The sequence below is a fragment of the Bufo gargarizans genome, chromosome 6 (genome assembly GCF_014858855.1).
Source record: "Bufo gargarizans isolate SCDJY-AF-19 chromosome 6, ASM1485885v1, whole genome shotgun sequence".
In the NCBI taxonomy this organism is placed as follows: Eukaryota; Metazoa; Chordata; class Amphibia; order Anura; family Bufonidae; genus Bufo; species Bufo gargarizans.
Window position 1 is genome coordinate 252,908,296 of NC_058085.1, and position 13,596 is coordinate 252,921,891.

Here is a 13,596-nt window from a genome sequence, read left to right on the forward strand (position 1 = left end):
CTGATCAGCAGGGGACTGACACCTGGGACCTTGCCAAGCACAGCCCTCTCCATTGGATAGAGATTGTGCTTTGTATTGCAGTTCAATCCCATTTACTTAAATGATACTGAACTACACCAAGGCCTTGTGACTGATGAACATGACATCACTGGCCTAGGAAGAGGCTGCAGTGCCGCCGCTGATCACTTACTGATGGATAGGTCATATGTTTTAAACACTCAGATAACCCCTTTAATAAAGACCAATTAAAAAAAAATGATATTGCAATTAAAAAACAAACTGCCCCCAAAGGTGCTCATAGCCAAGTACCTGGTTCTGTGAGGAACTGGAATCTTCTTCTGAACAATCCAGGGAATACAGAGGACTAGGACATTTTTCTGGTGAATTCCTCTTCTTGGATCCATCTGAAACACAGGTGATGGGAGTATCTAGTTGGCCTTCAAAACTCTCTCCAATATCATTAATGCAATTCTCTTCTTACCCGGTGATGTGAGGAGCTGCTGTTTCAACATCATAATGTTCTCATATAGATCCTTGTGTCCTTCTAAATACTCCCACTCCTCAATGGAGAAATAGATGCTAACGTCCTGACACCTCATAGGAACCTGAAAATAAGGACATAGTCACCATCCAGACACTGGGCAGATTTGCTAATCCTTTCTAATGTTTAGACAGTGGCCACAAAGTCTAAAAATACACCAGATTTATCACAATGACAGATGCTGGATGATAAATCTGATGCATGTTAAGCAAGTTTATACCACCTATTAGTTGGCTTACTTTTCCCCAGAATTTTGGTGCATCTTAAGCCACTCCACATTCTGACAGGTCACCCCCCAAGTCGGACAAGGCTAAACAGTGTCTAAATGTAGCGCAAGGCATGTACGTGAGATTTGACTAGGGTGTTACTGTATAATGTCCCAGCAGCGCTCACCTCTCCAGTCAGAAGCTCAGTGATCTTCTTGGTGAGTTCTAGGATCTTCTGCAGAAAGTGAGGTGGATACTCCATAATAGCGCTCTGGAGCCTGCTCCTTACTCCTGATGCACGGGTCTGGCTGCTGGGAGTCACGGATTGTCCAGGTGTCTTCTTCACTGCAATGTAATCCTGTTTATAGAGATAAAATTGATAAATATCACTATATATATATATATATATATATATATATATATCCAGAATAATGTCAGTGGTCATGTATGAGTTTTATTAACAGACATAAGAAGAATGTCATGTCACAAAACTCACCTCTTCAGAAAGTTGGTGGAAGATCTCCAGAGCAAGGTTTAATATCTTCTCCATCATGTGATCAGCATGTCTTTCCTCTGGTTTCAGTGAGAATGGATTACTCCAAGAAGACCTCTGTATATAAAAAGTGGAAGAAAATAACAGTTCATTAGTCTGGATCCGTTACTGACTAACCCTGAGATGAGCATAACATTCCTGTCTTCTGAAGTTACTGGGATCTTCACAGTAGAAATAGTGCATTCAATATCTAACAGCTAAATCATCTTACGAAATTGCACACAATCACATAAGCAGACTTCCGCTTAAATCTTGAGTTCACCACTATTTCAGATTTTGCCCAGAACATGGAAACAAGATCCACCTCTGCACTCAAGGCCTGCAGTCCAGAATGCTGGCTTAAAAAAGTAATAAAATAGGGCTTTTTGCACCAAACACTCCAGTTTTGACAAGCAGGTGGAAAGTGGGCATAGTTAGCCTGCATGGTTTTAACAGCAACTTTTTAAAAAGTGTCAAAAACTGCCTCAATCTTACTCCAGTAAAGGGTTGGCGAAAAAAGAGGAGTAATATTTCATGACAAAAGTGATACAGAAGCAATGTGATGGAGGTGCAAGTGCTAGCTATTTCTGATGTTCACTGGATTTCACTGCCCCCCCCCCCCCCCAAAAAAAATAGTTATTATTTACTGATGTCCATGCAAATATTTCCTATATCAGTGATTACCAGATGGAATGGGACAGAAAAATGTATTTGATATACACAATGCTGCCTCTTCTTCTACCTTACCAGCAGCCACGGCAGAAACAATACTGATTTTAGAGACTGCATTGCTGAAACCACCACTGACACTGCAGTCAAAAAATAATGTGTGAAAAACAAGGTTTACAGTATGTTCTGGTTATTGATAACTGCTGGTACCTGTAGACATCTCCTTGTCCTTTAGTTGTTGGTCATCCATCACACAAGTGTCTTCAATAACTTCATTTTTAATGTACATCAACAATATGCCTGATTTATGGTATTTAGGCCCCTTGAAGACGAGCGTGTCCGGATAAGGTCCGGATGCGTTGCGACAAACCCGTGCGAGTAGGTACGCAATTTCAGTTTTGACTGCGATTACTTTCCGTTGTTCAGTTTTTATTGCGCGGGTGCAATGTGTTCTGCACGCGCGTGATAAAAAACTGAATGTGGTACCCAGACCCAAACTTCTTCACAGAAGTTCAGGTTTGGGTTCAAGGTTGTGTAGATTGTATTATTTCCCCTTATAACATGGTTATAAGGGAAAATAATAGCATTCTGAATACAGAATGCATAGTACAATAGGGCTGGAGGGGTTAAAAAAAATAAAAAATAATAATTTAACTCGCCTTAATCCACTTGATCGCGCAGCCAGCATCTCTTCTGTCTTCTTCTTTGAGGAATAGCACCTTTGATGACGTCACTGCGCTCATCACACGGTCCATCACATGACCTTTTACCATGGTGATGGGTCATGTGACGGACCATGTGATGAGCGCAGTGACGTCATCGAAGGTCCTTTTTCCTGTGCACAGCAAAGAAGAAGACAGAAGAGATGCCGGACTGCGCGATCAAGTGGATTAAGGCGAGTTATATTATTTTTTTTTATAACCCCTCCAGCCCTATTGTACTATGAATTATGTATTATTGTCCCCATCCCGATCGTCTCCAAGCAACCATGCGTGAAAATCGCACTGCATCCGCTCTTGCTTGCGATTTTCATGCAGCCCCATTCAATTCTATGGGGCCTGCGTTGCGTGAAAAACGCTGAATATAGAACATGCTGCGATTTTCACGCAAAGCACAAGTGATGCATGAAAATCACTGCTCGTGTGCACAGCCCCATAGAAATGAATGGGTCCGGATTCAGTGCGGGTGCAATGTGTTCACCTCACGCATTGCACCCGCACGGAAAACTCGCTTGTGTGAAAGGGGCGTTAGTGAAACCTCAGCTCCATCTACCTGAGGGTCCTGTTGGACATTATGGTTTTCCTTTGGAGAATCCTGGGAATACAGAGGACTGGGACATCTCTCTACTGGATTTCTTTTACTGGATTCATCTGTAGGAAACACACACTGGGTGACTAAATTGACTATATGTGATGATCAGATGATGGGAGTATTTAGGTGACTCTCAAAACTGCATTCTCTTCTTTACAGTCAATGAAAGTCTCCTATTACCCGGTGATGTGAGGGTCTGGTGATTCTCCATCATGATGTTCTTGTAAAGATTGTTGTGTTCTTCTAAATACTCCCACTCATCCATGGAGAAATAGACAGAGACATCTTGACATCTTAAAGGAACCTGACACACGCAATAATATAGTCAGCATTCAGTTGCATCATTCCTTCTGTTACTGTATAATGTCCCAGCATTCCCAGCAGCGCTCACCTCTCCAGTCAGTAGCTCAATGATCTTGTTGGTGAGTTCTAGGATCTTCTGCTCATTGCTACTCTCATGTAGTAGTGATTTAGGCAAAATCTCCACATGAGTATGGATGCTGCCAGTTATACACTTATCAGATGTCTTCTTCACTAAAGTGTAATCCTGTATATGGACAGAGACAGTGCTAAATATAATTATATACATTCCCATAATCCCAATAAAAGTATCAAGTGAAACAATTCTCAGTATTCATCACCTCTCTGGTCAGCAGGTTCAGGATCTCCTGGGTGAGGTTTAATATCCTCTCTGCCACCTTATTAATGTCCATAGTCAGATGATGGAGACTGCATACGAGGAAAGCTCAGCACAGAAGATCCTGTTCTGCAGGAACATGAAGAGATAATATTGTAGAGCAGAAAGAGCTCCATCCTGGTTTACATTGTCCTCATTTGGGGCTCATATACTGTAAACTCACCATACAGATCCTATCAGAACTGCAACCCAAGAGGATCACAATCCTATTTAATCAGGAGCTCACACCGAGCACTAGCTGAAAGTGTTAAATTCATAATGTCAACCAACAGGACTATGGATCAATGAAAGAGATAGACTGGCAACAAAATTAATGGGAAAGGGGACATCCAGATGAAATTCTATTGCCACAATTTTATTGTCACAATTGCTGACAAGTATAAAATCTTTATACCTGGCTGAACCACGAAGTTGTACCTAATATAATAGGAGTCACTTATGGTGGTTACCTTTGGGAATCTTTCTAAAATCCAATCTAGTTATCCAGTTCATTTCAAAGTTACAATTCATTTTGGGAGGGTAAAGGCTATAATAGACAGCCCGATTTAACAAGCGATTGTTGGGAAGGAAGGATTCCTTCCCAGCAATCATCTGCTCGCTAACGTCAGAGACCGCTGCTATTACATAAACTCCTATAAATGCACAACACGCCAGCGGTGATGTTTATACAAAATATTTTATTAAACATATATGCAAAAAAGTACAATACATATTAAAACTCAGAAGGAAATGCAGACAAGTGTGGATGAACAATACCCCCTAAAACCAGTATATATATCCATACATGCTTGCAACAAATTGCCTCTGTCTGAGTGATACAGTAGGGACCCCCGCAAAAATGCTGCAGAAAAAGATGAAGAATCACACCAGAAAAATACTGGATGCGTTAAAGAATCTATCAGCATAAAAAATTATTATATAAACCTACTCTCACAGAGTAGTCACCTCAGTGAAAAAATAGTCATATCACAGATGGAATACCATACTGGAGGACTGAGGAGACACTGGAGTATGGAGAAGATGCAGCACAGCAGGGCACCAGTGATCACACAAACAGCAAAGGCATAAGAAAGTGCATAGCAATGAAGAGACCAACCTGGATAGGGGGAGCAAACCCGGCGACCGTTTCGCTCTCTGGCTTTTTCACATGCTGATATTTTTTATGCTGATAGATAGATTCTTTGACGCATCCAGTATTTTTCTGGTGTGATTCATCATCTTTTTCTGCAGCATTTTTGCGGGGGTCCCTACTGTATCACTCAGACAGAGGCAATTTGTTGCAAGCATGTATGGATATATAGAAAGAAAGAAATTAAGCAGGCACACTCTATTTGGGTTCAATTAAATATTTATTTATATTAGTAATATGATGTTAGGTTATTTTATGTTTGGGTATATATGGTTATGAGGGTACTGTGTGAGTAATACCACTCGAGGTGACAATATAAAATGATGTAAATAAAAATGAAAAATAAAAATAAAATACTAATAAAATGCTCTGTGGTGAGTATCTTGGAGACAAAGTCACAGTATATAATGGTCTGGAATAAAAAATAATGCAATAAAAACTGCTGCAATAAAAAGACAGCTATAGTAAAAAAGTTTAGAGTAGACAATAAGGTCTTTAAAGTGCTGTTTTTGTCACAGTGACTGCTGTTTAGAGGACAGGGATATTCAAGTAGTTGGTGAGGATGTCCTGAGTGCAGTATTAATCCTTTATAGAGATTGTTGATGCACTATGTTGCCGCTTAATCCACGGTAAGTGCTGCGCTTGTATCAATGTTTTTATAGTATAAGCATGTATGTATCTTTGTTATACACGCTGTGGAAGGAAGCGGAGCTCTGTGCCTGGGTGCGGCGTCCCGCACTGTCTCTGGCTACAGAGATCACTTACCCTTCCTGGCGCTGGCACTGTTCTCTTCTCCTTCAGGTCGCAACTTCCTTGGAGGCTCTCTGTTCAGTAGCGTCCCTCGTGTTGCCTTGGATGCTGGGGGCGTGGCTCGCGCGTCTTGGTGAATGACGTCAGCGGCCCGTAGTAGCGGTCCTGGTCAGCGCTTGAATTTCTCTGCTGTTCGTACTCTAGTCCAGAGTAGCAATTAGTGTGATGATCCCCGGCTGCTTAAACGCGTTTCGGGACTTAGTCCCTTCATCAGTAAGTGGAGGATCATAGTCCATGTTGTAATATTTATAGGGCAGCAGTGATTAGCTTCTTTATTGGCTAATTCATTTAATAGGGTTCCTTGTGTACATTAATTACTTTCATGCCCATCTTTATCTGTTTATTTAGTTAAGATTAAAATGGTGTGAGGGATATTGGTTTTTATAGTTACTTATATAGGCACATATATATATATATATATATGTGTATCTAACGGTGAAAGATAAAATAAAGACATAATTGAGGGTGATTGATATCAATTGCTCTTTCAATGTGATAGTTCCTCTATTTGTTAAGTGAAACAGAAATGGTTTGTATTGCAGGGCCAGTCCTATATATATGGAGCTCCCTAATCTATCATATTGATGACATAATTTGTGATCTTGATGCTTCTATGCTTTGGATACATATATTGTTGGTCCATTAAATAGGGGATCCTGCATATTTTTTTGTGTTATCAGTCAATTGAGTAGAGGATCCTACATGTTTTTGTATTATGGTTTATCATCCCAAATACAGCGGAACAGAAGGTCCAGTAAAGTGCAGAGTTCAATTTAATATTGAGGGATAGTATTGAGGGATAATGTTGAGGGCTGGTATGCGTGATTGGAATTTATTGGTTCTTTTATCTCAGATGGTCTTGGGATATCCAATTGTTTGTATTTGTGGAGTATATTAATATTAATATCAATAAAGGTGGAGTTCTATGGAAATATAATTGGGGGCATTCATTGCATCTCTGGTCCGTAATATGCTAGACCCAGAGATTGCTTGGATTGTCCCCCTTTATATTTCAAGGGTAGAAAGGTGTGAATTCCAAAGTGTGGTATCATGTACTCCTGATAGTTAAATTGGGCCTTCTAGGATTTAGTTCCCTTTGTGTTTTAAAAGGCGTGATGGGGGGAAGAATGTGCTTTCCCAGGTATGGTAGCATGAAGGAGAATGTTTGATTTGGATTAAAAGATAATCTGATGTATAGGTCTGATATGGGGTCAGTATACTGGGGAAATCTTTTATTTGGTGTGTTTAGTGACTGATTGGGTTTGTTGAAACTTGGGGTACCAATGAGTATTAATTTCATCTTCTAGTTTCTTGTTTCATGTGTGTTGGTGACTGAGGGAGCGGCCTCAGCATAGAAGCATCAAGATCACAAATTATGTCATCAATATGATAGATTAGGGAGCTCCATATATATATATATAGGACTGGCCCTGCAATACAAACCATTTCTGTTTCACTTAACAAATAGAGGAACTATCACATTGAAAGAGCAATTGATATCAATCACCCTCAATTATGTCTTTATTTTATCTTTCACCGTTAGATACACATATATATATATATATATATGTGCCTATATAAGTAACTATAAAAACCAATATCCCTCACACCATTTTAATCTTAACTAAATAAACAGATAAAGATGGGCATGAAAGTAATTAATGTACACAAGGAACCCTATTAAATGAATTAGCCAATAAAGAAGCTAATCACTGCTGCCCTATAAATATTACAACATGGACTATGATCCTCCACTTACTGATGAAGGGACTAAGTCCCGAAACGCGTTTAAGCAGCCGGGGATCATCACACTAATTGCTACTCTGGACTAGAGTACGAACAGCAGAGAAATTCAAGCGCTGACCAGGACCGCTACTACGGGCCGCTGACGTCATTCACCAAGACGCGCGAGCCACGCCCCCAGCATCCAAGGCAACACGAGGGACGCTACTGAACAGAGAGCCTCCAAGGAAGTTGCGACCTGAAGGAGAAGAGAACAGTGCCAGCGCCAGGAAGGGTAAGTGATCTCTGTAGCCAGAGACAGTGCGGGACGCCGCACCCAGGCACAGAGCTCCGCTTCCTTCCACAGCGTGTATAACAAAGATACATACATGCTTATACTATAAAAACATTGATACAAGCGCAGCACTTACCGTGGATTAAGCGGCAACATTGTTGATGAACTATCTCTATAAAGGATTAATACTGCACTCAGGACATCCTCACCAACTACTTGAATATCCCTGTCCTCTAAACAGCAGTCACTGTGACAAAAACAGCACTTTAAAGACCTTATTGTCTACTCTAAACTTTTTTACTATAGCTGTCTTTTTATTGCAGCAGTTTTTATTGCATTATTTTTTATTCCAGACCATTATATACTGTGACTTTGTCTCCAAGATACTCACCACAGAGCATTTTATTAGTATTTTATTTTTATTTTTCATTTTTATTTACATCATTTTATATTGTCACCTCGAGTGGTATTACTCACACAGTACCCTCATAACCATATATACCCAAACATAAAATAACCTAACATCATATTACTAATATAAATAAATATTTAATTGAACCCAAATAGAGTGTGCCTGCTTAATTTCTTTCTTTCTATGATTACATGCCCCTGACTGGGTGAGTCAGTTCAAGCAGCCCGCACCTCTAACATTTACCCAAGTGGTAGAGCCGTCTATTTCACTCTAACTGCTCATAAATTCATCACCCGTTAGACGCTAGCTCACCAGCCAGGTAAAATGAATATTTGGGAACATGCTGAAAATAAACGTCTAAAAGCTGAAACATATACCTTTGAATCTACAGACATAGAAGATATAGAACCTGATATGTCAGACACCTTTAAAAGAACAGAACACTTAATGATAAGACAACTCAAACAAAGATAGGAGATAAAACCACTAAAACAATATATTGAACACAAAAAAGTACCAAAAGGACTAAAACTGACTAAGATACCTGCCCAAGATCTGTGGGAAAGGGAATTCAATGATGAATGGGACTCACTACTACACGAACACTCCCTGTCACTTATGCACTTAATTATCAAAAGGAGAAACACTATATTAAAAGAAACCACAGCACAACTAGATGAAATGAGAACTAAAATGGAAAAATTCACAAAAAATGAAGATTATAACACATGGCAACAAAAACTCTGTAGCAACTTAGACAGAGCAGAACAAGAAATTATGAATAAAAAAGTTAGAAAATTAAGAAATAATATTTATCAAAAAAATAAACAAAGAGTAAAACAAAATAGTAAAGAAATGGACAACCACAGAAATAGAAATGATAACACGCAACAACCAACATCACAAAGAACAAACAAATATCCGATAATTACGACCAATAGATTTGAAATATTGGAAGAACAAAATCATTTTTTTGATCGAACCCCCCCACATCACAGACCCCACACTCGACAGAGACCACCCCGTTCTCCCACACCAACCCCCCAAAACCACAGATACAATCTAAGGTACAGACAACCATCACAAGAAATAGAATACAGAACAAATCACCAACACAACCCACAACACCGGAAAAGAGTGAGACAACAATCAGGAGAGAACTACCAAGCAACACAGAGGAAAGACAATCACCCAACATATCAAACAAGACAACACGATGCAAGAGAAAGAAAAAGATACGCAGAGGAAAGGGACACAAGACCAAAACACAACAGATAGATCAACATGAGGACACCATCATCAATCTAAGTAATGTCACTCTAAACAAGGCCCAAATTAGCCTACTAAACAAAGGTCTAAAATTTGCACCCACCAACACCCTCAACAAATTTGACACATTTATAGGTGTAGAAAAATTTATCCGTAAACTTTGCCTAAAGAAATACTATATGAAAAACCCCATAACAAAAGAGAATACGACTAGCAAAACATATGAACATACTACATTAAAAAGTACGTCTAAGAAATACCCACGACAAGAAATAGGACAGGAATTGGCAGCATTCAAACAATGTGTAGAGAGAGACCTACGAAAAATAAAGGAACACCCGAAAAAATGGAACAACTTATCTAGAAAAGAAACAGAAGCAATAAAACAACTACAAAAAGAAAAAGACATAGTAATACACCCTGCAGATAAGGGAGGGGCTATCATAATTCAAAATGTCTCTGACTATAACAATGAGTGCATGAGACAATTGGCAGACACCAGCACATATAAAAAACTAAAAAACAATCCAACAGAACAATACTATTCAGAACTATTACAATACAGTGAAAAAGGAAAAGAAGAAGGCATTATATCAGAAACAGAATATACGTTCATAGTAAACACGCCCCAAAGATTACCCGCACTGTACTGCCTTCCGAAAATACACAAAAATAGAGATAACCCACCAGGCCGCCCCATCATTTCGGGAATACAATCATTAACCAGCAACTTATCACAATACATAGATACACTATTACAACCAAGAGTAAAAAAGATTAAATCATACATCAAAGACACCACACAAATCATTAAGACAGTAGAAAACCTAAAATTCAAATCCCACTGGTACATAGGAACACTAGACGTCCAATCACTCTACACCAGCATCAACCACCAACAGGGAATACAAGCAGTCAACAAACAACTAACAAAAGAAGCTACCCTATTACCCGAACAAATTGAATACATAATGAGAGGCATAGAATTTATACTCAACCACAATTACTTTTACTGGAATACAGATTTCTACTTACAAATCCAAGGGACGGCCATGGGCACCAGATTCGCCCCCAGCTATGCAAATCTATTCATGGCGCAATGGGAAGACGAGTACATAGCGCCTAGACTGGGGTCGGATCTGGTGCTCTGGCAACGTTATATTGATGATATCATATTCATATGGCAAGACAGTAGAGAAAACCTAGATACCTTTCTAACCACCATCAACACAAACCCATATGGCCTAAAATTCACTTCATCTATCAGTAACTCCAAAATAGAATTTCTGGACCTACAAATCACAATAGAAGAAAATAAACTAATATGCACCACTTACCACAAACCAACATCCAAAAACAGTTTCATTCAATATGACAGCTGCCACTTACCATCATGGCTTATTAATATCCCACAAGGACAGTTCCGTAGGGTCAAGAGAAACTGCACAACAGAATCAGACTTCATGGAGGAAGCAAAAAAGATGAAAGAGCAGTTTATGGATAAAAAATACCCCATCGAATTACTGGAAACGTCACTAAGCAGAGTCAACAAGATGGAAAGAAAGTCATTTTTTGGAAATTCAATTAAAAAATCAGGGGAAGGAGAGACAACACCTAGAATCATATTACCATACAATCCACAATATAAAAAAATCAAAAAGATCATAAAGGAACACTGGTACCACATCAAACAAGACAAAATAATAGGAACCACCATCTCAGATACTCCACTCATCACATTTACCAAAGCTCCAAATTTAGGTCTGAAAATTGCCCCCACCATTAAACACAATAGAGAACACCCAACAACAATTCAAGAATGGGCAGACATCAAAGGCTTTTTTAGATGCGGAAAATGCAACAACTGCCGGACAACATCATTTCCAAAGAAAACCATCTGCGTTACATCTAAAATAAATTCCCACAAACAAGAAATCAAAGAATTCCTGACATGCAGTTCAACAGAAGTGATATATGCCCTAGAATGTCCCTGTCAAAAACTATACATCGGTCGCACAAAACGAACACTCCAAAAACGCATATCAGAACATATCGCAAACATACGAAAGGGATATGACAAACACACAGTATCAAACCATTTCAGACTCATACACAACAAGGACCCAACCGGATTAAAATATACAGCATTAGAGAAAGTAAAAAAAGACTGGAGAGGAGGCAATTTTATACATAAAATGTCCAGAATAGAATCTAGGAGGATTTTTGAGTTCAATTCTGTCCTGCCGAACGGATTGAACGCAGAAATGGAGATCTTCGGTTTTCTTTAGGGGGGGCTGCCACCCCCCGATGCGCAACCAGTGGGGTCTCTAAGAATCCTCCTGGTTGCCCCTTGGGGAGCGGCCGCTCCCTCAGTCACCAACACACATGAAACAAGAAACTAGAAGATGAAATTAATACTCATTGGTACCCCAAGTTTCAACAAACCCAATCAGTCACTAAACACACCAAATAAAAGATTTCCCCAGTATACTGACCCTATATCAGACCTATACATCAGATTATCTTTTAATCCAAATCAAACATTCTCCTTCATGCTACCATACCTGGGAAAGCACATTCTTCCCCCCATCACGCCTTTTAAAACACAAAGGGAACTAAATCCTAGAAGGCCCAATTTAACTATCAGGAGTACATGATACCACACTTTGGAATTCACACCTTTCTACCCTTGAAATATAAAGGGGGACAATCCAAGCAATCTCTGGGTCTAGCATATTACGGACCAGAGATGCAATGAATGCCCCCAATTATATTTCCATAGAACTCCACCTTTATTGATATTAATATTAATATACTCCACAAATACAAACAATTGGATATCCCAAGACCATCTGAGATAAAAGAACCAATAAATTCCAATCACGCATACCAGCCCTCAACATTATCCCTCAATACTATCCCTCAATATTAAATTGAACTCTGCACTTTACTGGACCTTCTGTTCCGCTGTATTTGGGATGATAAACCATAATACAAAAACATGTAGGATCCTCTACTCAATGGACTGATAACACAAAAAAATATGCAGGATCCCCTATTTAATGGACCAACAATATATGTATCCAAAGCATAGAAGCATCAAGATCACAAATTATGTCATCAATATGATAGATTAGGGAGCTCCATATATATAGGACTGGCCCTGCAATACAAACCATTTCTGTTTCACTTAACAAATAGAGGAACTATCACATTGAAAGAGCAATTGATATCAATCACCCTCAATTATGTCTTTATTTTATCTTTCACCGTTAGATACATATATCTATATATATATATATATATATATATATGTGCCTATATAAGTAACTATAAAAACCAATATCCCTCACACCATTTTAATCTTAACTAAATAAACAGATAAAGATGGGCATGAAAGTAATTAATGTACACAAGGAACCCTATTAAATGAATTAGCCAATAAAGAAGCTAATCACTGCTGCCCTATAAATATTACAACATGGACTATGATCCTCCACTTACTGATGAAGGGACTAAGTCCCGAAACGCGTTTAAGCAGCCGGGGATCATCACACTAATTGCTACTCTGGACTAGAGTACGAACAGCAGAGAAATTCAAGCGCTGACCAGGACCGCTACTACGGGCCGCTGACGTCATTCACCAAGACGCGCGAGCCACGCCCCCAGCATCCAAGGCAACACGAGGGACGCTACTGAACAGAGAGCCTCCAAGGAAGTTGCGACCTGAAGGAGAAGAGAACAGTGCCAGCGCCAGGAAGGGTAAGTGATCTCTGTAGCCAGAGACAGTGCGGGACGCCGCACCCAGGCACAGAGCTCCGCTTCCTTCCACAGCGTGTATAACAAAGATACATACATGCTTATACTATAAAAACATTGATACAAGCGCAGCACTTACCGTGGATTAAGCGGCAACATAGTGCATCAACAATCTCTATAAAGGATTAATACTGCACTCAGGACATCCTCACCAACTACTTGAATATCCCTGTCCTCTAAACAG

The 13,596-nt window shown here is 39.4% G+C and overlaps 1 protein-coding gene across 4 annotated transcripts in view; it reads right to left on the reverse strand.

Moving 5' to 3' along the window:
• Positions 1 to 13,596, reverse strand: part of LOC122940052 (gastrula zinc finger protein XlCGF26.1-like) — a 33,112-nt gene that overhangs the window by 6,547 nt on the left and 12,969 nt on the right. For 2 of the 4 annotated variants that reach the window (XM_044296366.1, XM_044296367.1), the window contains 8 exons: positions 3,901 to 4,025; positions 3,651 to 3,806; positions 3,440 to 3,563; positions 3,221 to 3,318; positions 1,244 to 1,357; positions 935 to 1,105; positions 482 to 605; positions 310 to 404 (listed from right to left, as the gene is read on the reverse strand). In XM_044296366.1, the coding sequence (XP_044152301.1) occupies positions 310 to 404; positions 482 to 605; positions 935 to 1,105; positions 1,244 to 1,357; positions 3,221 to 3,318; positions 3,440 to 3,563; positions 3,651 to 3,806; positions 3,901 to 3,972 (954 nt within the window). In that variant the 5' untranslated portion in view covers positions 3,973 to 4,025. Of the gene's footprint in view, positions 1 to 309; positions 405 to 481; positions 606 to 934; positions 1,106 to 1,243; positions 1,358 to 3,220; positions 3,319 to 3,439; positions 3,564 to 3,650; positions 3,807 to 3,900; positions 4,026 to 13,596 lie in introns of those variants that run through there. The other 2 variants (XM_044296368.1, XM_044296369.1) reach the window with 2 other exon arrangements.